We start from the raw sequence: 25,229 nt of genomic DNA on the forward strand, positions 1-25,229 counted from the left end.
GTTTGGTGTATTATTAGTTTAGTGTATTGTTAGTTTAGTGTATTATAGTTTAGTGCATTTAGTGTATTATTAGTTTAGTGCATTTAGTGTATACACTCAGGTCTCTCTTGTAAATGAGTCCTCTAGGCTCAATGGGATTTACCTGTATAAATAAAGGTTGATTGATTAGTTTGGTGTATTATTAGTTTAGTGTATTGTTAGTTTAGTGTATTATTAGTTTACTGCATTTAGTTATTACTAGTTTGGTGTATTATTAGTTTAGTGTATTATTAGTTTAGTGTATTGTTAGTTTAGTGTATTATTAGTTTAATGTATTCTTAGTTTAATATATTCTTAGTTTAGTGTATTATTAGTTTAGTGCATTTAGTGTATTCTTAGTTTAGTGTATTCTTAGTTTAATGTATTCTTAGTTTAATGTATTATTAGTTTAATGTATTATTAGTTTAATGTATTATTAGTTTAATGTATTATTAGTTTAGTGCTTAGTGTGTTCTTGGTTTAGTGTATTTCTTGTTTCATGTCTTGGATCTTACTACTGTTTTTCTTTACAATTTGTATTTTTGTTGGATGTAACTGGGACCCTGTGTACATAGTTTCATTCCACCTCATGTACCACATGTGATGTGAATGACAATAAAAAAAACCTTGAAACCTTGAACTTTGAAGCTGAAAAACTGGTCAAACTCTATAGTTTTTACATTTTATGCGTCGTTACAGATGAGACAAATAAGCCAAATTATAAGGTAAGTGTCTGCAACAAAGTTGTGATCTGGTGTCATTGCACTTGTGACGGGGTGGCCTCTTGAACAACCACGCAGGTCTGAAAATATTGGAGACGAGTTGGTGAAAGGTAACCAGAAAGAAGTCTCCAAAGTGGCCTAAAGCAATTGAGGTGTTCCTCGCTAGAGGAAGTTTTGTAAGACATACACTCATAAATAAGCTTTTTGAAATTTGGGCATGCCAAAAAGAAAAAAAAAAAGTCCTCACTGATCACTTGGTTGAAAACATACTTCAGTCGGACTGCCATTGAAATCTTGCATCTATTTTTGACATTTTATTCACATTATGAGTCGCCAACAAGCCTATAACACTCGCAGTGAGCTCCTACCGTCAAGTCACAGAAAATGTGACTTATAGAGAGGAAATATTTTGATGCAATTAACTGAATTTGGAGCGATTAATAAAATGTAGCACAGATAAGAATGTCTACAGATCCTCAGCTAGCCCAAAGCCAAATTATCAGGAAACCCTTCTTTTACAAAATCTAATCAAACGCGACATGTACGAATATTAAACTTTTATATTTATGGGTAAAAAAAAACGAAATTAAAGCAAGTTTACTTCATAAATCCATCACTAAAGATCATCTTCTGGATCAGTGAGCAAAACTACTAATCAGCTGATTTTTAATTCTAACAAGAATCTGCAAAAACAATTTTATTAGTTACTTTGTTATTGTATACTCTTCAAGGTATACAATTTATGCAAACAGAACATGATTCAATTGAAAACAAAATGACTGGAAGCCATTTCTGCATGTTCAAGTTTAAGGTGACAGGTTCCTCAACTAAAACTTTAAAGAAACTTGTTAAGGAGCTTGACAGACATCGCCGTAGATTTCTCTCCTTTTTTAGACCTCCCTCCTGCCGTCCTTTCTTTCTGCCCACTTTTCATCCGCTCCCCCTCCTTTTCCCATACACGGCTCTTTCTCTTTGAATGATTCCAAGTGACATGTTTCCAGTTCCTGGCCCCTTAACAGTGTCAATTAAAGCAAGCGAGAGAGAAAGGGAGATTGAGTGGGTTCCAGGGTTTTGGCTGCTACTCTGCTCTCTTCAGAGCTCTAATCCGGGGAGCTGACATTCAGCCCAGCATAACAACCCTGGGAGCACTGGGAATCAAAGGCCTTCACACAGACTTTAGGAAGAGAAGGGGAAAGAGGGAGGGCTGAGGTATCTGAGAGGTGGGTAACACCGATAGATGCAGAGTAAAAAAAGAGGTAGGATGTGACAGATATGGATCCTAAAACTAATGAAAAAAAAAAAGACCAGAAGTGGTTGAAATGTGACACAGAGTGAAGATTAGAAGCTGTGAGATGGAGAGGTCTGCCAAGTCACATACCGGCTGCACTTACAGCGAGCTGAAGTCAGAAAAGAGGTTAAAAACGCCTAAAAACACACACTGACTCACTGTCTGACACAGGCTCACACATTCTGGGCAGCGCGTCAGGCAAATAGCTGCGTGAGGAAACAACCACGAAGGGAATCATAAAATTAAATGGCTCCGAGGTCCAAACAGGAACACAATCTCTGTCCAGATGGCTGCCTCGATTAGAGAGCAGCCTGGAAAAGCATGGCTTCTAGCTCTGCAGAGCTCGGCTTAAATCTGCGATGTTCTTTTAAAACTCTGGAGACTGAGCTGCTTTAAATAAGTAAACACATTTTTTATTCCCACCCCACACACACACACACACACACACCCTGCTGAAGTCATCTACCTGCTTCAGCTCCCCAGAGACCTTCAGCTGTAGAGAAGTGAGACACCATGTGGTCTCAGACTAAAACCTCCTCTCAATTCTTTTCTTTCTGCCTCCACCTGCTGGTGACTTTAAACCATTTAAATAAACTTTTCCATCTTACACTAAATAAGCGCCCAGGTTTGAATGACTCAAGAGAAAGTCATTAAAACTTTTTTTTATTTTTTACATAATTAGGGAGTTTTTTTTTTGTCTAAAATACAAAAAAAAAAAATTTCTTTAGAGAGCAATTATATTTAATTTAAGGTTCAACTATCTTTATTGTCATTCACATCACATGTGGTACATGAGGTGGAATGAAATGGTGTACTCAAGGTCCCACTTACACCCAAAAATAGCAAAAATATAAAGTGCAAAAAAAGAAACGGCATACAAGAATTTAAGAGATATGCTAAACAATAATATAATATAATATGGTGTGTTAACTGGCTTTGAAACGTTTAACATTAGAAAAAGTTAAAGTGAGGAACAAGCTTTGTATTAATACAACAAACCAAGGTAAACCGAAACAAATGCATATATTTCAGTTCAACTAATTAAACCATAATTAATGACATCCACGTTCATTTTTTTTTTATTTCTTTTTCTTCTATTTATTTTTTCAATTTATATGCTTTCTTTTATGATTGTCTACTGTCATCATTCTTTGTTTAAACCAGGTCTCTCTTAATGAGTCCTCGAGGCTCAACGAGACTAACCTGTACGATTAAAGGTTGAATGAATGAATAAATCTAGTTTTTAAAAACGGAAGATAACATCTGGGTCAGGATAAGTCAGGAGAGTAAGGATCTAATCATAAAAACTCAAATCCATTTGGTAATATTACTGAGACGCTGAACAAAAACTAAGTCCATGTTCCTCATTAGATGTTTATATTATTTTTCTGTACAGGAAGAAATGAGCTGAATCGGATCAAAAACAACCTTTTCCATCAGTATAGTACACATTCACACACATCGTCTCTACATAGAGCATCGGTCAATCTTTTCTATTACTCCGTTAAAATATATATCCTACAACTGTATGAATTTATAAAGCAAACCATACTTGAGTAGATTTTATTTGTTGTCAATAAACTGATAACAACTAATTCACTTGTTAATACTTTTTTAAATCACACAACTCCTTAAGAGAAAATATCGTTGGTTACAAAATACTACAGAAATGAGTAAAGTTACCATGTTCCATAAGACAGATGAGTAAAATAATAATAATTTGCCAGATTTTATGAGAAAACACAATTAAAAATTGAGCTCTAAAAAGATGTTTTAAATAACATAAGGGTCAAAGTTAAAACTCTAAATCTCAGATTAAAACAGAGGTGTTTGAAATCCTTATAATTATTGTGATGAATGTTTTTAAAGCCTTTTCACAACTTTATGGGTGTTTATTTACTCATTTCTTTTTATTTATGTTGCTACTTAATTTTTCTAGTTTGGACAGAGGAAACAACATTCAGTGTGTGTGTAATGACGGCAACAACCTTACTGCTGTACGCGAACACACAGGGAGAAAATGCATTGTTTCCCGACTCATAACGGAGTTATAATTAAAGGAACAGCAACCAGCAGCTTTAATAAACAACACATAATGAGGATTTGGTCAAATACATTTAGATTTAAAGGAAACAACAAAAGAAGTTCTTGTTTTTTTCTAATCTGAGCAGGCTGTGCTCTGACATCACATTGAAACTGGAAATTTAGCAGTTTGACATAAGAAAATCTAAATCTATATTACTAGGATGCAAAATACACACAAAGCAAATACAAAAGCATAAAGAGAAGGAAGAATAATTCTGCAGCACAAACGTTGCTAACTACTGAGTTGAGAACTGTGTGGATCTTAATGAAATAATTGATAATTAATTAATAATCTCACGCCTTCGCTGGCCTCCCCCCACCCACTCCACACGCATAAGTTTTATGTCTTATGTTGTATGTTGCTTTTTCTGTGCCGAGGTCTTTTTTTGCAACTCTCACACTGCGTCCAGTCTAGGACACATTACGAGATATGATTTTTTTAATACCTCCCCTCGTGTTTTTCTTTGTCTTATCTAAACAAAAAGGGCAGCGCCTCCCGAAGGCTGCAGCCTCAGACACCTCCGTCTCCCCAAGCCTGTCTGTTTATGTTTTCTTGGACGGGTGGTACTGAAATGTAATTTCGTTGTGCTTCGGTGCAACGACAATAAAGCTGATTCGAAATTATTTTCTTGTCCTTTTTTCATATTTAAAAGTAGATGGAGACATACAATGAGAAAAAAATGTCACTGTAAGAAATGTCCCTGATAGCGTTGCTTTGTGTATTTGTATCTATTAATGCAAGTAGAACTTTCAAAAACTTATTTACTAAACAGAGGAAACACAACGACTCTGTTCTTCGATTAGTTTCGGTTTTAAAAACAAACTACGCCCACGCTCTTCCTCTTACTGACCTGCTTTCGTTGTCCAGGAAGACGGAGCCGCTGCTCTCACACAGAGCCTCGCTGACAGGAGACAGGCAGAACGGGGACGAGAAGGTGTCCGAGTCTGAACCCATGGTGCTGTCCCGGCTCACTTCGTCCGACAGCTCGCAGGAACCCTCGTCGCCCTCCTCTCCAGCCGAGAGCAGATGCTGCTGGTAGGAGAGGGGATCCGGACCTCCCTCTCCCACCAGGCTTTGGCTCTCAGTGGAGGTGTTCTTCTCATCGTCCTCGACGTCCTCCGGAGCTGCTGGAGGACGCGAGCGTGGCCTAGAGAGGACGGATGGTTTTAACATAAAATCATCACCAACTAAAATTTGACTGCTCTTCCCCCTAACTTGAATTTACTGGAGGATGTGAACTGCAAGGAGTTATTTATACCTACAGAGGTTTAAATAAGTCACCAGGACGTTGTTAGAACAGGTTTTCTCGTACCTTCTGCCTCTGCGGCGGGCGTTCCTGCGCACAGGCGAGCTCTCTGGAGTGATGTACCTCAGCGCCTCCTCGTCCTGCCTCTGGATGCGGGAATTTGGCACCCAGGTCAGAATCAGGGTGGTCCCCAGGCTCTCATCCTTCTCCACATGTACACACAAGTAGCCTGCAGGGGGCAGCAAAACCCACGTTTCTGTTAGGAGCGATCCCACTGAGAGGAAAGGAGGAAGTGATGAAGGTTTTACAGGCAGCAGACAGTTGCAACAAGACAAACAAGATGTGAGGACACAGAGAGGGGGAACCTGAAAATTGAGTTTTAACTTTGAAACTTGCAAAAAAGAGAAAAACAAGGGAAGAGATGAAAAATGTGGAAACATGCTGTGAAATTTCAAAGCAGGTACAGTGCTAATTTACTATTACTGTATACTACTAATACAACTAATAATAATAATTAGTAATATTAATACTACTAATAAAAATACTAATTTATTTTATCCTTTTGTTTATGAACATTTTGAACAATAAAAAACAACATTATGAGGTCAAGTGTTTGTTTCGTTTGTCTCTATGTGTCCCTGTGATGGACTTGGACCTGTCCAGGGTGTCCCCTGCCTCTCGCACAGTGATGGCTGGACATGGGCACCAGTGACCCCCGCGACCCAGAAAGGAAGAAGCAGGTAAAAGATAATGAATGGATGAGTTGACAAAATTAATTAAAAGAAAAATATGCTGTGTGGGTTAACGAGCACCGTCACTGTTTAAAATCCAGCCATTTTCTCCAAAGCCCAACTCCCAATTCCCCCTGTAGGCGTAGAGTGAAAGTCATACGTTTCATCAGTTTAATGTTTTCCACAATGGAGGTTCATAGTGGGAGAGTCTTTACATAGTCAGCATTTTGTTATGGCCTTTTTAACAAATTAAAAAAAAAAAAAATCTCAAAAGGTAAACCTCATTTGTGGCTAGTTCATCCAGAAAACATCCCAGAAACATTGAAGTGAAGGAACAAGTGATATTAAACCCCAGTGGTTTTTTTTAATGATTTTTGTTACTTCTGTCCATATGTCCATGATCTGCTACGGCTTCCCCACAATTTCTCCCGCACAAAGCAGAAGTAGCAGAGTTTAGACTTTAGTTTAGGTGTTATGAAGAAGCAGATAATGTTCTTCCAGCCAAAGTCACGTGAGGCGATGGAGTTAGCTGATGTCAACTGTACTTCCCAGACCTTTATCCACATATTCTCTGCTACCCCAATGTGTATTTCTTTTTCCCATTTTTGTTTCATGTAGTTTGTCGAGTTCCCTCCAAGTTTGATCAAACGTTGGCACAGTGTACTTATAAGGGCTTTGTTTCTTCCAGAGTTATAAGAGTTAATAAAAACATTAACTATTGAGAAGTCTCTAATTGTACAGTTGTTTATCCTTTTTCTAATATAGTCGCATAATTGTAAGTATCCAAACAATAAAAACTTGCTTCTGTAAGCCATTGCAGGCTTACAAAAAGTGTCAAACATTATGGGTTTAGACCTTCAATAACCGTGCATGCAGTGGTAATATTATGCAATACCCACTGTTTAAATCTAGTGTCTTGGGATGCAGACAAAAAAAAATTAGGGTCATAAGCTGGCCACTTAAGAAGTTTTATCTCCTCCTGGAGTTATAGCTGCCCCACCAATTCCTTCCAAAATTTCAATGTCAGATTAACCCACTGGCTGATTGTCAAAGGAAATTCCTTCTCAAGCGCTGCCTGGCCAAGCCTAGACTGGGTTTGATGTATCGGAAAGAGTCATCTTAATATTTTTCTATTTCACACAATTAGATGGGTTACACCAGCAAACCAAAGGTCTTGATTGGGCAGATATGCAATAATCCCTCAAGAAGGGTAGAGCCAGGCCCCCTCCCTCACTCGGCAACTGCAGAGTAGAAAACTTTAAACCAGATGAATCTTGAAATATGTTTGTTCCATTCCCTAAACTGTTTCTCGAGGAAAGGTATGGGCAAAGTAAGGAAAAGGTACAATAATTTAGGAAGAATGTTCATTATCTGTATTCTGATGCTGAAGTCAAGAAGAAGAGGCTCCAGGTGTTAAGATCACAGTATATTTCTTCATTAATACAATTATGGTTAATACCGTATATTTGAGACAAATCTTTAGGTAGATATACCCCCAAGTATTTAATACTAGTTGAACACCAATCACACCTGCATTTGGATATTGTGGTGTGTTCTGGATGGACATTAAATGTCATGACTTGTGTTTCATTGACACTGAGCGCATTCATTTCTAACGTTCTCATTAACACTGGTAGACCTGCATCAGGGTCTGCGATTGTAACTAGGATATCATCGGTGTATAGACATACTTTATATTCCTCTTTGTCTATTAAAATGCACTTTAATGCCGTTTCCTGGTGTATAGCTTGGGAAAGGGGTTCAATAAACAAATTAAATAGAATTGGGCTTGCTGGGCACACCTACATTTATGTTCCAAAAGTTATAGGGTTGGAGAGGCTACCAGTAGTTTTAATTCTGGCAGTGGGAGAGGAGTAAAGAGTCTGGATATGTTTTACAGTATAAAGTCATTGAAAAAACAAAATATTTTCATTACCAAGTAGATAATGTCCCAATGTTGAGTCATAAGCTTTTTCTTAGGGATGCACGATATTATCAGTATCGGCCAATATTAGCGTTAAAGTTCAATATCGGACATCGGCCATTCCATCAAAATAACTCACCGATATAAAAGACGCTGTTTTTGTACGACAACCCAGTGACAAGGACGCCTGCAGCACCAGCACAACATGATGACGTCACGAGCACCTACCTGATCTCACGTCGGAGAGGAAAATTCAAAATGTCGGCAGTGTGGAAGGTTTTTTTTTTTGCTGGTGAGGATGTCGGATTCCGAAGATTTTTGGACTCGTTGAGCCTCGCTACATCGTCCCCAGTCAGATATTTTTCCAACGTAACTTTACCCGAGTTACAAGCCGTCATTTCCGACGTCATTGAGAAGCTAACAGCCGATAGCACGACTTGTTGGGTGAGTTTCACCACAGACATTTGGACGTCGTGTTAGCCCCGTTAGCATGATTAGTCTTACGGCACAATGGATAGACAAAAACTTTGAATTTGAAAAGTCTGTCCTTCATGCACAGGAGTGCAGAGGATCCCACACTGCAGCTAGGAACCTGGAACAAGCCTCCACAAGTGAGACAGCATCGCAGGCGACTAATGCTAATAAATAACATTTAACACTTTTCATTTAATATAAGTTAAAGTGCTATGCATATGGCTGTTACTGAATATATGTCACCAGCTCTTACAGCTGTTGCACAATTTTTGTAGCAAATAAGCCTAAATAAGAGGCTATATTCTGACAAAGGTAGATATATAAAAATATCGGTATCGGCAAAATAAGTTTAACAGATCAGATATCTGCCAAAAATCCAATATTGTGCATTCCTACTTTTTCTCCCTCGAGGCCAAGAATCATTTAACTGTTTTCCCCCTCATTCTTTTAGTTGATATGCAGGGCTCTCCTAATATTGTCAGTTTGTCTGTTTTTCAGAAAACCAGTTTGGTCTTCATCAAATAATAAAGGCATTACTGTATCCATTCTGCTTACTAGAATGGTTGTGTATAATTTATAGTCCCAATTCAAAACACTTATAAGATTTAAAATCTGTTTATCTTTTCCCTCCTTTGGTATTACGGATATGAAGGCTCCAAGAGGGAGGCACGGATCCTCCTTTCAAAATATAATTAAAACTGGTTTCCAATAAAGGTAGAAGACTTCCCCTCATAGTTTTGTATTATTCGTTCGGGAGTCCATCTGTACCAGGTGATTTATTTGAATTAAGGCAAGTGATAGCATTCTCCATTTCTTCGTACATTAATAATGAGGTTAGGTTCCCTACAAGAGAAGGTAGGTCTAATGAATTCAAAAAGTTAAACATCTCATTTTCATCAGTATGTGTGTAGTTTGACTGTGTAAAGATTAATAATATGTTTCAAATGTTTTTATTTTATCCAAACCATTTACCAGTTTATTGTTAGTAGGAACCCTAATTTTATAGATGGTACTTTCAGCTTGTTGTTATCTGATCCTCCATGCTAGGTGTAGGTCTGGCCTCGTAACATAAAAATAATATTTGAAAAATAAAAAGCAGTGAGAAGTGAGAGTTTTGCAAACGATATAAAGCAGCTGAAGAAAATAAAAGCAAAATAAAGTATTTCTGTCAGCCACAACGTCTGTCCAACAGCTGAAACAAAGACTTTACACCATTTCTAAACATGTCTACAAAATAAAAAGCTATTTTTTGTTGCAGTATCGTAGCTTTAAAAAAAATAACATAATCATAGTTATAACACTTTATATTAAATCAAGCACCTTTTATAAATTAGATTAAAAAAACTATTTTATTTTATACATTTGCCACATTTTGTCTTCAGTTAGACTAACTGATCTAAATGTTTAGTTAGTACCCTGCATAGCAATAATTACTTGTAATTTATGCTATATCTTAAGTTTTATGCAGAATTTATAAGTTATCAACTATATTTAATTTCCTGATGATTTAACAAAAACAAAATCCATATATGCCAAATAAATCCTTCATATTGTCATGAGCGAGTCACTTGAAAAACAAACTTTTCTTTTGACAACACAATATCCAAGAAACATCAGCTTTCCTATTAGAAATGTGAAAATCAAACGTCTGAAGTGAAAGGTGGAGCTGAAAAGAACAAGAAAAGAAACGGAGCGTGCACCAGCATAGCAACATTATATTTCTAGTGTTTTAAGCATTTTGAATACATGGTAAAAACGTAGGAAGCACATGTTGGTTGTTGCCAGTGACATGTTAAAGAGTTGTGTAAAGATTCTGAAGAACCAGCTCAGTAAGACAAAGGCAGACGGGACAGCAGGTCCTTCTGATCAGAACCACGTTTAGAAACTGGATGTGTTCAGCCTGACCTGGGTGGTGGTCAGCCAGGCCAGGGAGCGGCTCCGCAGGGTGCACACAGACATTATTTTTGGAGAAGATGATCTCGCCATCCAGCCCTGAGCGCAACGATGATCCCCCCGCCCCAGGGTTTAAGGTCAGGAGGTCGGAGGCTTTGGAAGAGGCGCGCCGAAGGAGCCGACCCAAAGACATCTCCTCAGGAACCGGAACACTGAGCCCATCCTCTGGAAGGAGGAGACAAGAGGGACTGTTAGACAGCAGGTGAGAGGTTACTGCAAGGAGGACATAAAATCAGGAGCAGGTGAGACAAACACCGCACAGACCCACACCCCGTCTTCTGTCAGTGTTTACTGCAGCGCTCCACCCTGCTGTCCCCCCCAGCTCGGTTGTTCAGCACTTCTGTGTGCCGTGCACCTGCTGAAACTGTCACAGCTTCTGTGTACACTGTACCTGAGTGTGTAACCAGCACACCTCCCACATTCTGCAAACATGCTGCTGACGTGTCCTCACACACACTATGCAAACACTGGGGTCCATCTGTGTGAAACTCCAAGCCGTTATCAGGAACCGCCGAATGTGATCAGCGTAGCGCTGCACTGGGATCAGCATGTCACACTGGCAGTGTTTAAGCCCTCACAGCTTCAGGAGATGAAATTAACTTCACGTGAAACTAAAAGAGAAGGAGCTCCTTTGATGCTGGAGACTTATCTGAGCAAAAATTTGAAACGGATCTTTTATTCGGAAGGAGCAAGGAAAACTTAAGATAATTAATATCCTGATGCACGCTCAAAAATCCAGCTAGAAAAATCCAACAAAGTTAAATCAGGTCCTCTGGACGGATTCAAAAAATAAAAAAATATAAAAACTTGTTGAAACGTTTCACTTTTAACCAAAAGACTTTGTCAGTCTGAGGAGGTGCAATAAACTCAGTTTTATAAATAGCACCTTCCCAGTTTGTTGTTTACATCAAGAACTATCCATCCATCCTCTTTTACCTGCTTCTTCCCTTTTCGGGTCACTGGGGTCACTGGTGCCCATATCCAACAGTCACTGTGCGAGAGACAGTTCATGATAAAGAGGAACGTTGGTTTGAGAGGAGTAAAGGAAGCCATCTTTGAGAAGAGAACCCGTCCGTCATTAAACAGGGGCGGGGGTCTCCGTGTCCTGCTGTCCCCCTCTTACAATGCTGTTATTGTGAGTATCACTCAGTCCCCTGTGAATAGCAAGCGGCCATCAGGTGATGCTGAGAGACTTTTGACCAATTGTTGGACTAACAACCAATTATTAGGCTAATGGTCCTCCTTTAGCATGCGAACAGCTAATTATGTATGTCAACAACAAACTGGTTGATCCACTATGAGAAGGTGCTATTTATAAGACTGAGTTCATTGCAACTCCTTAAACTGACAAAGTCTTTTGGATAAAAGACAAAATGTTTCAAGTTTTTTTATGTTTTAAATTTTTTAATACATCCAGAGGACCTGACTTAACTTTTACTTTAATTACCTTAATCTAAAAAAACTTTATTTTCCACCTGTTCTTCAGCCAAACTCACTGATCTTTTCTGTTACCGTCACTCCAAGATCGTGTGTGAAGCCTCGTTTTGGCCGAACACTTTGATTCGCCGCTCTATCTAAGGAATGTTCCCTCCATTTTCCTCGGGGAGGGGGCATGTTTACCGCCTCTTGATTAGGCACCCCACTTCCTGCTGCCAGGCCTCATGCAGGAAGCCTGCTGGCATGAAATCTCAGCAAGAACTCAAGAACTCAAGCTTTGAGCTGCTGGTTCAAGTGTGTTTTAATGTCGGAGCTGGCACAGACTATTTTTTCCATCTCAAAATTCAAGCAGATCACCGTCTACTGGTAGTTATTACACTTTAGATGTTCAGATTCTGCATTTATTCCCAACAAATGCTGAAAGTGTCTCACTAAAGACATGTTTTAGTTAGGACTGTCACAACAAACAATAAATCAATTAACCTTATGATAAATGAAAATTATCGGCCTCGTTTTCATTTATCATTTCTTCGTGTCTCTCTCTTTCTATTGAAGACGCTGGATGACAAAAGGCTCAACTCCGGTGCTCTTCACTGACCCCTCCATTTCTCTTTAAAATCTGTTTTAATGATCCAAAACTGCATTTTTGGATCGCTAAAAGCAGCTAAGCTACGAGCTAAGCTAACAGGCCGACCCCGGGAAAAAAAAACCTCCGTCTTGTCAAAGCTCCAAAATTCACGGTTGAAACTCGTGCCTTCGTTTAAAAAGTTGTTTTTCTCTGCAAAAAGAAGCTGAGAACTTCTTTACTGATTTTTTTATTAAAAGCTTTGTGAGACAAATGCTATGCTAAAGACCTCAATGTACTCGAGCGTCCACCGTTTGTGAGAAACAAAAAACAGGAAGGAGAGACAGCCCACGTCACGTCAAGGGGCCTCCCTCCCATTTTTCTTAAATACACGCTGCTCGCTCCCTCACTATCCATCCTTCGGTTCAAACAGTCGTATACTGCCATCGAGTGGTCAAAAAAAGTACTACACACAAAAATTAACCAACATTTCTTCTTCAATTTGAAAATGACTAATTATTGTCAAATTTCAAACAATATTATCGTTTATCGCAATATTTTTTGAGACAATTAATCGCCCAGCAAAATTAGTTATCGTGACAGGCCTAGTTTTAGTTAAAAAGATTTCAGAAAATGTGTACGTTTGTCAGTAGTGTTAGCAAATATCTCATGAAACTCTCAGAAAGTAGTCACTAGATTAAATTCACAAGTGATCAACTTTTGGTGTCGACTCCATGCAAGATGGCTGCCACAGCTAATTGATAGCAACACAAAAATACCTAACAGTCAATTTTACAGATATTGAAGTAAAACTGCAGTAGAGGCTGAGAGTCATCCTCAACATTATCTTTAAGCACAAACACATCATGCCACACCCACAGTATTGCATGAGAATGTAACGTCGTTTGTTTGACTTTGCAAACATAAAAAAGCGAAATAAAACAAACAAAAAGCCTTATTTTCTTGCAAAGATGCTCCTCCACCTCATTAGACGTTTACTGACTGTCAGCCAGGAGCTTTTTAATGTGGAGGCATTCCTGCGCAGGAAAAAATAAAAAAACCTAACCCTGTCTGAAGAAGCTGCGCACAATGACAGGGTTTAAACACTCCACAGAGCTGTGTTCTTCTGGTCACACATTCCATGTTGTGAGGTTATTTTTGTGTGCATGTGCGACTGCAGGGTGACCCAGGTCAGCTTCATGTTCAGACTGGCTGATAAGAGAAAACATCCTCTCTGTTCCTTCTTCTCACGTCATCTTTAATCCCGTCAACACCTCAATGTGTTTGCGGACCGCCTCTCTCCTCTCCGACCCTTTTGAGTTTTTATCAAAATGACTCCTCAGTCTTTAGGAGCGAAGACCATCCTGACCTACAGAGCGGGCAAAAAGAATTTAGCAGTAGCTTTACGAAAATAAAAAGAGCCATGTAAGCTGCAATGTGAGAGTTTTTCAAATGCAGCAGCATCTCACCTCTGGGCTACAATAATTAAGTCTTCATGCTGACATCTGAATGAAAGAGCAGCTGAGTGTACACCGAGATGCCTGGGGCAGCCGATAACAGATCAGCCTCAAAGAAGCCCAAAGAACTAGGTTCATGTGGGCTCTGCAGAACGTGACACAGCTGGGATGAAATTCGTGTTTTAGTGGAAAGCCGAGCAGACAGTCAAGGCTTTGTACAACTGGAGACATGCGTTAAAGAACCTAAATGTTTCAAGTCAAAGTTTGTGCATCAGAAAATGTCCTCGTGGTCAAACACGCACTTTACTCAGAGCTACCTCTAGTTCTAGTCTGCATTATTTATTAAGGGTGTCAATGCACAAACAATGAAGCATCTTTATAGCTATTTCATTAAAATAAGGCCAGTAGCTCATTGCGCAGATTTGAAACAAAATGCTAATTTATACATAAAAAAAGTGCATCTCGATCGGAAACGGTGCACTAAATGACTTGAGCGGTACGTCGTAGGACGTAAACAAACGTTTGTGCGATAAAACTGCTCGAACAAACAAAACAAAAAACAACAGTGATCAAGGGGATTATGGCAAAACGTGAGAAAAGCCACCCTCGTTAGAGCTCACAGGTATACATCACAGAAACATCATTCAAAGTTTAAACGGGCCGCAGAACGCTGGGCTTTAGGTTACTGAATGGGCGTTCTGATACTCTTTACAAGTTTTAAACAATCAAAGTTTAAGGCTATTTTTAACACAACGTATTATGTCACACCTAGCTTTTGAAATGTCTAAAATTTCAAAACCTTTGCAAACAAAACTTGTTACTACAGCTTTTTTGGTGCATATTCATTCATTCAACCTTTATTTAAACAGATAAATCACATTGAGCCTCGAAGACTCATTTACAAGTGAGACCTGTTTGGACAGACAAAAAAAACAGTGGTTAACTGGACACATGTAGGAATTGGAGGCGAAAAAAATTCCTATCAGACTTTTTTCTTGGCTGAGAAAAACCCCTAATATTGAAAAAACACTTCGTACAAACAAGCACATATTTACGTAGACATTCTGCAGAGCAGAGCATAAGAAGGAAGAGACGAGAGTGGTCAACAACGCCTACAGATGCTCTCGAGGTCACTGTAATCAGTCAATGTCCTCCGGTGAGATCCATAAACATTCTCGAGGTATGTCGAGGAATGGCCAAGGATAACCTCAATAAGAATCCAGAGTCCTGAAATGATGACGTAAAGTTTTTTCAGCGGGGTTTCATCAGGTTATCAGTTGGAAATTCCTCAGGGAGGGGGGTGGTGAATGTCAGATCACATTTTCTCCAGGCGACTTTAGATAAGATGGCCTTCAAGGACAACCAAGGCGACCAAAATTTAGATAAACACACAGTTGTTTTGGGGACAGGCAGAACTTAATGACATCAACCTTGAGTCTGTGTTGGTCCACTCGGTTCCAAAATGTCCAAATTAACATGGCCAACACCGATGGAAACGTGTCTGAGTAAAAATCCCCAAGATCTGATCCATTCAGCCCAAAGCATTTGAGTCTGGGTACTCCAGACATGAACCAAGCCATCATAAAGGCAAGCAGCGTGATCGGGTCCAAATTTGCTTCCGACGACTTCCTTGATTGTAGATAAAACCAGCACCAGCTGAAACCAAAAAGCAGGAACCAGTTATCAAAAATCCAATTAAATATGCGTCCTTAAAATCCACAGATGGCAGCAGAGATAGACACATCATCAAGTTTTCCAGTCGATGAGATATCCAGCTGCGTACGTGCCAACAGGGTAAATCGGCTCGCCCAAAGCATGTCTTCTCTTCGAAGAAATATTGTAAATTGAGATGAGGGACCAACTGGTCAAAACAAGTCCATAATTATGGTTCGGAAGAAATGCAAGAGAGTCTCACAGCAATTTCACAGACAGACAGAGCAGCAAAGCGGAGAGGGAGGGAGAGAAGCATCCGATCTCGTGGGGAGCGAGTGGTGAAGTGAGAATATAGAAATTAATCAAAGTATTTTTGCCTTCTTTCAGCCAAACTCCCACAGATGTTAGTTACATTTTAGCTCAAAATATTTTCTTAATCCAAACCAGACATGAAGGGTCTTTAATACTCGTCATGTTTCCAGCAGAAAACATCTTAGAAACATAAAAAAACTCACACAAGTGGCATAGCTACTATCGCTCCTGGCCGGGTCAGTAAGTTTCACACAGTGACTGTTTGTTCGAGGGTTATTTTTCAGTCTGTTTCCGCTGTCAGGGAGTGACAGATGCAGGTGTGTGGTTACCATGGTGACCATAATGAATCACTGGCTGAGCTTTAACGTTAAAAACTGTTTAGTCCCACATATTATTGCTTTTTACTTAGACCCGTCTAAAGCTTTTGATAGTGTAGACCATATGTGTCAAACTCAAGACCCGGGGGCCAAATGTGGCCCTCGTTGATATCTTATCTGGCCCCCAAGATGATATGTGAAATGTAAAATACTTCTGTCTCTTGAATTTTTTCAGTAATCTTTGATTATGATGTTGAAAACACAACAGAGAATGTCAAATGAGAAAAATTGAGGAAGCTGTGACAAAGAAAAGATATTGGGTATCTGATTTTTAGTTAATGTAGTTTCTGAAATTTGCCCTTAGTTTGAAAAAGGTTTTAATTTTGGCTCCCTTTGTGAGTTTGACACCCCTGCTGTAGACAATTACATCTCATGTCATAAGCTCTCAGAAATTGGTTTCTCAGATCACACTATTGGTTGGTTTTCTAATCATCTCTCAGATCGAAGGCAATGTTCAACATAATGGTACTTCTTCCAGCTATCTGTCAACAATGGTGTACCACAAGGCTCAGTCTTAGGACCCACCATAATCTATGTAAGTAATGTACAGAGGTCAGATCATTCCTGATGGATCCTTACATTTCAATGCCAACAATACCAGTGTTTGCCCTAGTTAGCTTGCCATGGCGGGGTTGTCATCTCATCCATGATTTTGGCTGATGGGGGTGGACATGTCTGAGCGCAGCTTGTACTAACAGTTTTGAGCGGGGGGCGTTCAACATGAGGGAAGAGGCAATGTGAGTGCTGCATTTGGCTTTTTAGCTAGAGAGCCTGTATTTTGTGCCGCTAGCTTAGTGATATGTCAGTGCCGGGTGGGGGTGGGAGAGGTAAGTTCAGTTTGGTAGGCGGGGTGCTCAGTTCTGTTGATGGGGTGGGGCGCCCCGCCTGTATAATGGTAGGGGAAACACTGGATACAGTTGTATATTGTCGAGTGAACAGTTGCTAAGGTTTTCCAGCTTTACTTTGTCTGCATTCAATTTTCATTTAGGTTGAATGAAAATCGTTAGATGGGTAAAATCTCTAAGTGGCTTCAAACACCTGCTAAGTTCCTTGGAAAAACCAGTGCAGACATATCCTGATGCATGCTCAGTAATCCAGGTAGAAAATTCTAAATAAAGTTAGGTCAGGTCCTCTGGACGTTCAAAAAACAGACATGTTCTTGTTTTTAGTCTCTACATCGCCTTACAAGCTGGGTTTTTTTTTTTTTTTTGTGTTACATTTTTAATACAATTTCATTTTCACATGATATTCTCAATTTGTATGCATCATTTATGATCATCTACCGTTGTGTTGTCATGTTGTCATCACTCTTTGTTGAAATCAGGTCTCTCTTGTAAATGAGTCCGCGAGGCTCAATGGGATTAACCTGTCTAAATAAAGGTTGAATGAAAGGTGAACAGTTTATCAAAACGAAAAGGGTTACAAGTAAAGGTGGCCTCAGTGCTGAGGCTGTGGGACATGTCTCAGGAGCTGTCCTCAGGCAGCGTCCTCCTGAGGACAGCAGAGGGACATGGCTAATGACACAGGCCTGTTTGAGTCTTGTCTGGGTCAAAGTCTGAGCAGAGGCTCTTTTGTCCTCCTCCTCCACCTTTAACATTAATATTGTAGCTCAGCAGCCATGTCTGTGTCGCTGGTGTTAGTAGTGTGGTGTCCAGCAGCGTGTCCTGTGACAGCTGACATGATACACCTGTTCCAAAAGCAGTCCCGAGAACCGGAGGCAAGAAGCAGCAGCACGCGCTGGGGGGTACTCTCACCTTCAGTCCCGCCGCAGGAAGCTACAACCCGCACCGGACAGCCATGTCAGCTAGCAGCCGTGAACCGAGCACCACCAGGCGGCTGTTTCAGCTCCTTCCTCGCGGTTTTCCCACGGGTTACTACCACTCGGCTCCTGTTTTTATCGCAGCGCTCCCCGACTGTAACCGGACTCCTCAAAGCTGCGGCGTCAACGGCAAAGAGCACCGACTTCCGCTCGGAACTTTCAAAATAAACTTACGTGCGTCGAGCGCGACGTCTTTTCTTTAAAGCAAGTGACGTTTTAAATTTGAAAAATCACGTTTTGCTTCCTGAAATATTTCCGTTTTGACTTCACAGCCCAAGACCAATCCCTCAGCTGCTTCCGGCACGTAGATGCTTTTTTTTTTATTGTCACACAAAGCGGGAATTGTTTATTTTATCTTTAAAACACTTATATAAAATTTAGGCATGAGGTATGTTATAAGTATGTTATATTCTACCAAGCTTATCATATAAATAGTTGACCCTTTTCATCACAAGTGACGTTTCAGAGGTCACAGGAAGGCTGGAAGGTGGTTGGTCCATCATCAGGACCAGAGCTGGAGTCAGAGCATCACCAACTCTGCTGCCTCCATCTGCCTGACTAAAACTGGGTCCAATCCTGACAACTCATCACACCTCTTTATTAAAATATTAGCAGTGATCAAACATACAGCTGACGAGGAATTTTAATACTTTGAGGAAAAAAATATATAAATATTGACAAGGAATTATACATTATTTAAATTTACACCAAACTAGCAGCAGATGCACACTAAGTACTGTTTTAATGATAATAATAATAATATAAAACCAAAAAAGTTTTAGTTTTACGAAAAATGTCATCTGGACTTCGTTTTTTTGTCAAAAAGAAACGTTTCGCCCCTCATCCAAGAGGCTTCTACCAGATGGCTAGGCCTCAGACTGACGAAGCCTCTTGGATGAGGGGCGAAACGTTTCTTTTTAACAAAAAAACGAAGTCCAGATGACATGGTTCAACCTTTTTTGTTGTTATATACCTGGATGACTGAGAAAACAAACTTTGTGTTTTACGAAAAATGTTTAACAACTTTTCCATGTTCAACAGATTCTCACAAATAAATCCAAAGAAATTTGGACTTCTTTATCGATTCATGCAGAAAGCTTTTGTAGTATTAAAAAATGACAACAGAGATAAAGCTCTTTAAATGAGAAGTAACACATCAACATTCGCACATTTCTTTAGTTTTAGTCATTTTAATTCAATTGATATAAACAACATAAATTAGCATGAATTGCAGCTTACATACAAAGTAAACACCACAAGACATATTTGCCTTTTATTTGTTTATAAAAATATATATTTTTTGTAGATTTTCCTAAGAAACTATGAAAACTTACAAAGGTACACAATTTTCTCATTTTTGTCCTTTTCAGTGTAATAGCAGCAAAAATGGCTAACTTAATAATTCACATACATTAAAATGTCTTTTCTTTATAATCACATTTTATAAACTTGCTTGTTTTGATGTTGAAAGAGGAATATGAGCTGTATAATAAACTCTCCAACGGCTGAGAGATTAATCTGGCTGATGAGTTGTAGATAATCTCAGCTGATCTCTTCAGCGGCAGTGCAGAAGGTAACTTTTGAAGGCCAGTAAATGATGGATTTTAGTGCATCAGAGAACCCACTGGACTGTAAACACCTCTGACATGGGTAAGGCCAGACCAGTCACTCTCAGGACCTTCGAGAAGAGACACAGAGACGTATTTTTGTTAAAGTAGCTGCATGACTGGTAGAAAATCCTCCCAAAGTGTTGATCAGAAAACTCACCTTGGTGTCAGCTTGGTATGTAAAATCACTGACATTCTTTCCATTTGCTAAAACACAGAGAGGCGGTGAGGGCACCCCGAACACTTGAAGCCCCCCCAGGACCAGACTGTCCAAGTCTCTATTCATCTTTACAGGATCGCCAACCACCTGCGACTGAATTAATGCACAAACATTCAGAAACAGTTTCTACGTTTCTCTAATGCAAGCATCTCTCATCTCCTACCTACCCGCTCCGCAGTGAAGATAACGCAAGAATAACTTCCAGTTTCAAACGTGTCCAGGCTGTCTCCGTCGTCCCAGAACAAGTCGCCCCAGGCCCGGCCACCTGCTGACAGCGCCGCCGTCAGGAAGAAAGGGCGTCTGCGCGATGCTGCGGTTGTCAAAGCCGGCTCCTTGGCAGGGAAACCACGATCAAACACAACAGGGTGTAAGCTTTTCCACTCTTTCAACTGATTTTCTGCTTGAATTTAAGGATGAGGCCCAGAACTGTGTAGATCAGCAAAATCCAACACAACAGTTGATCACAAAACATTTAGTCAAAGCTTAATCTCCTGACAAGGTTCCAATGGAGCAAACACTGTGCGAGCTGATGTACTGCAGCGAAGACGTTGCTCAGCGCCTGCTGATGAAGTCAGTAAAGAGCAGAGGTTTGCAAACATCTACTGTCACCATGTTCAGTCAAGCTGAGGGAAAAATAACACACAAGTCCTTTAAGAAGACACCCACCTGCTGGGGGATGATGTGTCCCTCCCTCACGTGAACGTTGATGGTTTCCAGAGGTGCAGGCAGGAGGAAGTACTGACCCTTACTGTAGAAAGGCTGACCCTTGACACGGCAAAATATATTCAAGTGAATATTTATGTATCCCAAACATGATCATTATTAGTTAAGACCATCGCGTGGACTCACGTTGTGCAGACTGTACCAAGCACCAGCTGGCAGATACGCCTTCACCTCGACTGCCCCTTTGACTAAAACTGGACTGATGAGAAGTGAACTGCCCCACAGGAACTGTTGGTCTATGTGCTGGCACTTACGATCAGTGGGGAATCTACAAGTTATATTAATATAGATAAAACAAAAGTGTTAAAAATAAGCTGCTTAGTTTGTTTAAGGGCTAAAGAATAACAATGAATAAGAAAAAAAACAACGCGTACTCTACAAAAAGAGGCCTGGCAACGGTGTCAGCAGAAGTGTGTGCATGATGGAAGAGTGTGTAGAGGAACGGGAGAAGAGAGTAGCGAAGGTTTAATGCGCTCCGCATGGCCGCCTGGGCCTTCTGCCCAAACACGTACGGCTCCTGAGGCTGATGGACGGGACAAGAGAAAACACATGGACGGAGAGAGATGACAGTTACTGCTCCACCTAAATCATGAAACAGATGGACTGCTTTGCTCCAGGAGGCCTGAGCTCCACTTCATCAAAAAACTACTGTACTGGTGTCGGTGTTTGAACAAACTCAGTGAAACTTCTACATTTTAACAAAGATATAAAGTAGTAGTATTTAATTTAAAAACGTTTGAGTGTCTCACAGCATTGGGCTTGTCGTTGTGGTTTCTCATGAACGGGTAAAAGGCTCCGAGCTGCATCCATCGCACACACAGCTCCTCGGTGGTGTCGCCTCCAAAGCCACAGATGTCCGCTCCCACCAGAGGCACCCCAAAAAGGCTGAACTGCAGCACCGCTACGGGGGATTGGCACAAAACTTCACAGAAAATCTCTCCACTCAGATTGTATGTACGGGACTTCAAAAGCAGAAGGAAACTTTGACTCTTAGGAAAATCCTCATTCATAAACAAAAATGAAAAAAAAAACTATGTTGCACAATCTTTCTATGAAAATGTCCTAAAGAGAGCCCAACAAAGTCAGGCCATCGGGATGGTTTCTTTTTTTGTTGAGACGTTTCGTCCTTCATCCAAAAGACTTCATCAGTCTGAGGAGCCACAACAAACTGAGTCCCACAAGCAGCACACTCACATAGTGGACCAACCAGTTTTATGGTGATAAGATGGTTTCTAGAGTTCGCCCTCTCCCCCGTCGACTCCTCTGAGGCAGCCAGTGGTTCAAAACATCAAAGTTCATGCTCAATAATCCAGGTAAAAAATCCAACAAAATTCAATCAGGTGAAGTCCTTTGGATGGAGAACGAAATGGCTCAACAAAAAAAGAAACCGTCCAGATGACCTGACGTAACTTTGTTTGATTTTTTTACCTGGATTATTGCGCATGGACTTTGATGTTCTAAAGAGAGCTAAAAAGAGGCAGCGTTTTTCCACTTTACATGAACTCACCAGGGATGGAGAACCGAAGCTGCTCCCAGTCGCTCCGGACGTCTCCGGTCCACACCGCAGAGAAATGGCCGATGCCGGGAAAGGAAGAGCGAGACAACACGAAAGCTCTCTTCCCACAAATCTTCTTGAGCGCACTGAGGATGACAACAAATTAAACAAGATAAATACACTGTAAAGAGAACAACAAACATTCACTTGTGCGTTTTTTACAAATATTTCTCCAACATTCCTTCTAGTTTCTGCCTCTTGATTTTTTTTTCCTGCTTGTGTTAAACATCAATGAGCTACTTTAGAAAATTCAATGAAATTTAAAAAAGGTTAATCTCATACCCTAAATCAAAACAACTGACTTTATTGTTTCAGTTGAATCACTTGTAAAGCTTCTAACTTCTTATTTAAAGCAGCCATTCTTGGGGTTGTTTCAACATCTCTTGACTACAGTACACGTGACTGCATTGATCTGACCTGTGTGTCGCGGAGGCTTCAGTCAGTCCGTAAAGATTGTGCAGGTTGTAATGAGTGGACAGCTTCTGCAGAGCCGACATACAAATTGTTCCTGAGTTCAGCTGACCTCCGACCATTCCTGTTTGTGACATTCAGACAAGCTGTAAATGAACGCCCTGCACCACAAATTCAGTTTTACACGTATGTATATCTGTATGTGCTATTTAAGTGACAGAAAAGAGCATCCTTGAATTTTCTCAAAAATCAACAGTGCATCTTATGTATTAATTCAGGTTGTGCTTACTGACCTCGAACCGATTTTATGTGATACAACTGAACAATGTTGAGTTATTGTGAATGAGTTGATCTGTTTTGCTTCGCTTAATGCGCCTTATAATCTGAAAGATATGGTACACACTCACTGGGTGTGTATGGTGGTCTCTCTAGCTCACTGTCAGGACAGCCCTCCATTGAGCCCTGAATGAAACTTGCTGGTTCATTCATGTCCTGATGGGAGCAGAAAAAATAAGAAAATAACCTCCCCCCAATTTTTCATTTTAAAGATTTTTAATGTGAAAAGAAAGCAAACGGAATTGGAAAGCTTGTATTTTAGATGACAGGCTGGTAAATGATCTACTTTACGTGTTTGCAAAACTCACAATCCACAGACCATCCACGGGGACTCTAGAGTAAAAGTCTCTGATGCAGTCCTCCCACCATTGTCTGGTTTCTGGGTTAGTGAAGTCAGGAAATGCTGTTGGACCGGGCCAGACCTGTGCAACAGATCACATGCTCACTGAAGCTACACAAACTGCAAACCGTTCACACGATGGCTCCTCAGGAATCAAGGTGTCTGACCATTCCTATCAGAATGTCTCCGGTGGCGTTTTTAATGAAGACGTCTCGTTTCAGTCCCTCTTCAAAGGGAGGGTAGGTACCTGGGGGGCTGGTGCTGCTGATGCCGGGGTCCTAAACCGCCACAAAAAAAAAAAAAAAAAAAAACAGAAGACAAAACAAATAAAGCAATTCTGCTACCATCTACTGGACAAAACCGACTAGTACTGCTTAAACCTTTTAGTTTCTACATATCTTGAAATAATAACTTTTCAATTGTCTTTTTTTATTATTTCATGATCGAACAATGATAATTAAATGAATACCAAAAGGTTTAAAAATGTCGCACCAGAATCAGGATATACTTCATGCCTCCGTTATGAAACTCCTGCACCATGTCTGGCAGGTCTCCAAACCTCCTGGGGTCGAAGGTGAACACCCTTCGCTTATCTGCATAATCCAGGTCGTTCCACTGAACGTCCTGAGGGTGACATTTTTTTTTTATTGTCAACAGAAACAACATTTAATAAGGACTGAAACTGAAGAAGTTACACAAACAATCACAATTATGAAGTGTTGCATTGCACAAATGATTAAGAAAGTATTTTAATAAGTTTGCCACTTGTGCACTTTGCAGATTTTTTCAAAGGATATTAATGTTCTCTATTGAGCCCCTACAAAATAAAAGCCTCAGTGATCTTTAAAAATGTCAACTTTTGACAGTTTAAAAAGGAGGAATTTTACAGGTTTATAATTCAATACACAGTCTAAGTGTGCACTGTGTTAGAAGGAAAATGTCTTGCACATTAAATTTACCATAGGGAAGTTGGCGCCGTGCATGTGCTGTGCAACCTTTCGGGTTGCGTTAGTGGTCGTATAACCCCAGCGGCAAAGATGAAAACCCAGTGACCAATAAGGAGGCATCATAGGATGTCCTGGATGCAGATAAATAACATAATTAAACTAAATGCAGTCACCGTTATCCGACCTGCACTGACAAGCTTTTACATGTTCTCCGCTTAAAACGTGCACATTCCTTATTAGAGTAGTATGACTGAATATAAACATGGTGAAACGTGTACCAATGATCTGGATGTACTGTCCTATCACACTTTGAGGGTCAGGACCCAGGAAAATGTACAGATCCAGGATTCCACCGGTGGATATCCAGGTGAGGGCTGGGGTTGGCTGCAACACCACTTCTGCAAATAGATTAATAAAGAGAGTTATGAGTCAAATATATCGTGACACAAAACAATACAATGACATTAGCTTTAACATCCATATCATATGACATAAGTGTAATATAGTATATATACAGGTCCTTCTCAAAAAATTAGCATATTGTGATAAAGGTCATTATTTTCCATAATGTAATGATAAAAATGAAACTTTCATATATTTCAGATTCATTGCACACCAACTGAAATATTTCAGGTCTTTAATTGTTTTAATACTGATGATTATGGCATACAGCTCATGAAAACCCAAAATGCCTGTCTCAAAAAATTAGCATATCATGAAAAGTTTCTCTAAGCAAGCTATTAACCTAACCATCTGAATCAACGACGTAACTCTAAACACCTGCAAAAGATTCCTGAGGCTTTTCAAAACTCCCAGCCTTGTTCATTACTCAAAACCGCAATCATGGGTAAGACTACCGACCTGGCTGCTGTCCAGAAGGCATATATAGGGAGCACTTTGATATATACACTTTGATATATACAGTTTGATATATAGGGAGCACTTTGATATATACACTTTGATATAGGTATACACTTTGACATATAGGGAGCACTTTGACATATACACTTTGATATATAGGGAGCAAA

General features: G+C 40.0%; 2 protein-coding genes across 3 annotated transcripts in view; both read right to left on the minus strand.

The window, feature by feature from the left end:
- tbc1d16 (TBC1 domain family, member 16) overlaps positions 1-10,575 on the minus strand; it is a 25,178-nt gene extending 14,603 nt beyond the window's left edge. For both annotated transcript variants that reach the window (XM_037688359.1, XM_037688358.1), the window contains exons 1-3: positions 10,395-10,575; positions 5,427-5,589; positions 4,965-5,261 (exon numbers count right to left, since the gene is read on the minus strand). In XM_037688359.1, coding sequence (XP_037544287.1) covers positions 4,965-5,261; positions 5,427-5,589; positions 10,395-10,575 — 641 coding nt within the window. The remainder of the gene's footprint in view (positions 1-4,964; positions 5,262-5,426; positions 5,590-10,394) is intronic.
- A 9,099-nt stretch (positions 10,576-19,674) lies between these two features.
- Positions 19,675-25,229, minus strand: part of gaa (alpha glucosidase) — a 9,424-nt gene continuing 3,869 nt past the window's right edge. The window contains exons 5-19 of the mRNA XM_037688360.1: positions 24,480-24,599; positions 24,214-24,332; positions 23,747-23,878; positions 23,422-23,532; positions 23,223-23,336; positions 22,986-23,070; positions 22,585-22,702; positions 22,120-22,253; positions 21,362-21,513; positions 20,987-21,135; positions 20,739-20,880; positions 20,556-20,654; positions 20,057-20,221; positions 19,830-19,982; positions 19,675-19,740 (exon numbers count right to left, since the gene is read on the minus strand). Of these exons, the coding sequence (XP_037544288.1) occupies positions 19,675-19,740; positions 19,830-19,982; positions 20,057-20,221; positions 20,556-20,654; positions 20,739-20,880; positions 20,987-21,135; positions 21,362-21,513; positions 22,120-22,253; positions 22,585-22,702; positions 22,986-23,070; positions 23,223-23,336; positions 23,422-23,532; positions 23,747-23,878; positions 24,214-24,332; positions 24,480-24,599 (1,859 nt within the window). The remainder of the gene's footprint in view (positions 19,741-19,829; positions 19,983-20,056; positions 20,222-20,555; positions 20,655-20,738; positions 20,881-20,986; positions 21,136-21,361; positions 21,514-22,119; positions 22,254-22,584; positions 22,703-22,985; positions 23,071-23,222; positions 23,337-23,421; positions 23,533-23,746; positions 23,879-24,213; positions 24,333-24,479; positions 24,600-25,229) is intronic.

This window comes from Nematolebias whitei, chromosome 15, assembly GCF_014905685.2.
Source record: "Nematolebias whitei isolate Nwh7 chromosome 15, NemWhi1, whole genome shotgun sequence".
Lineage (NCBI taxonomy): Eukaryota > Metazoa > Chordata > Actinopteri > Cyprinodontiformes > Rivulidae > Nematolebias > Nematolebias whitei.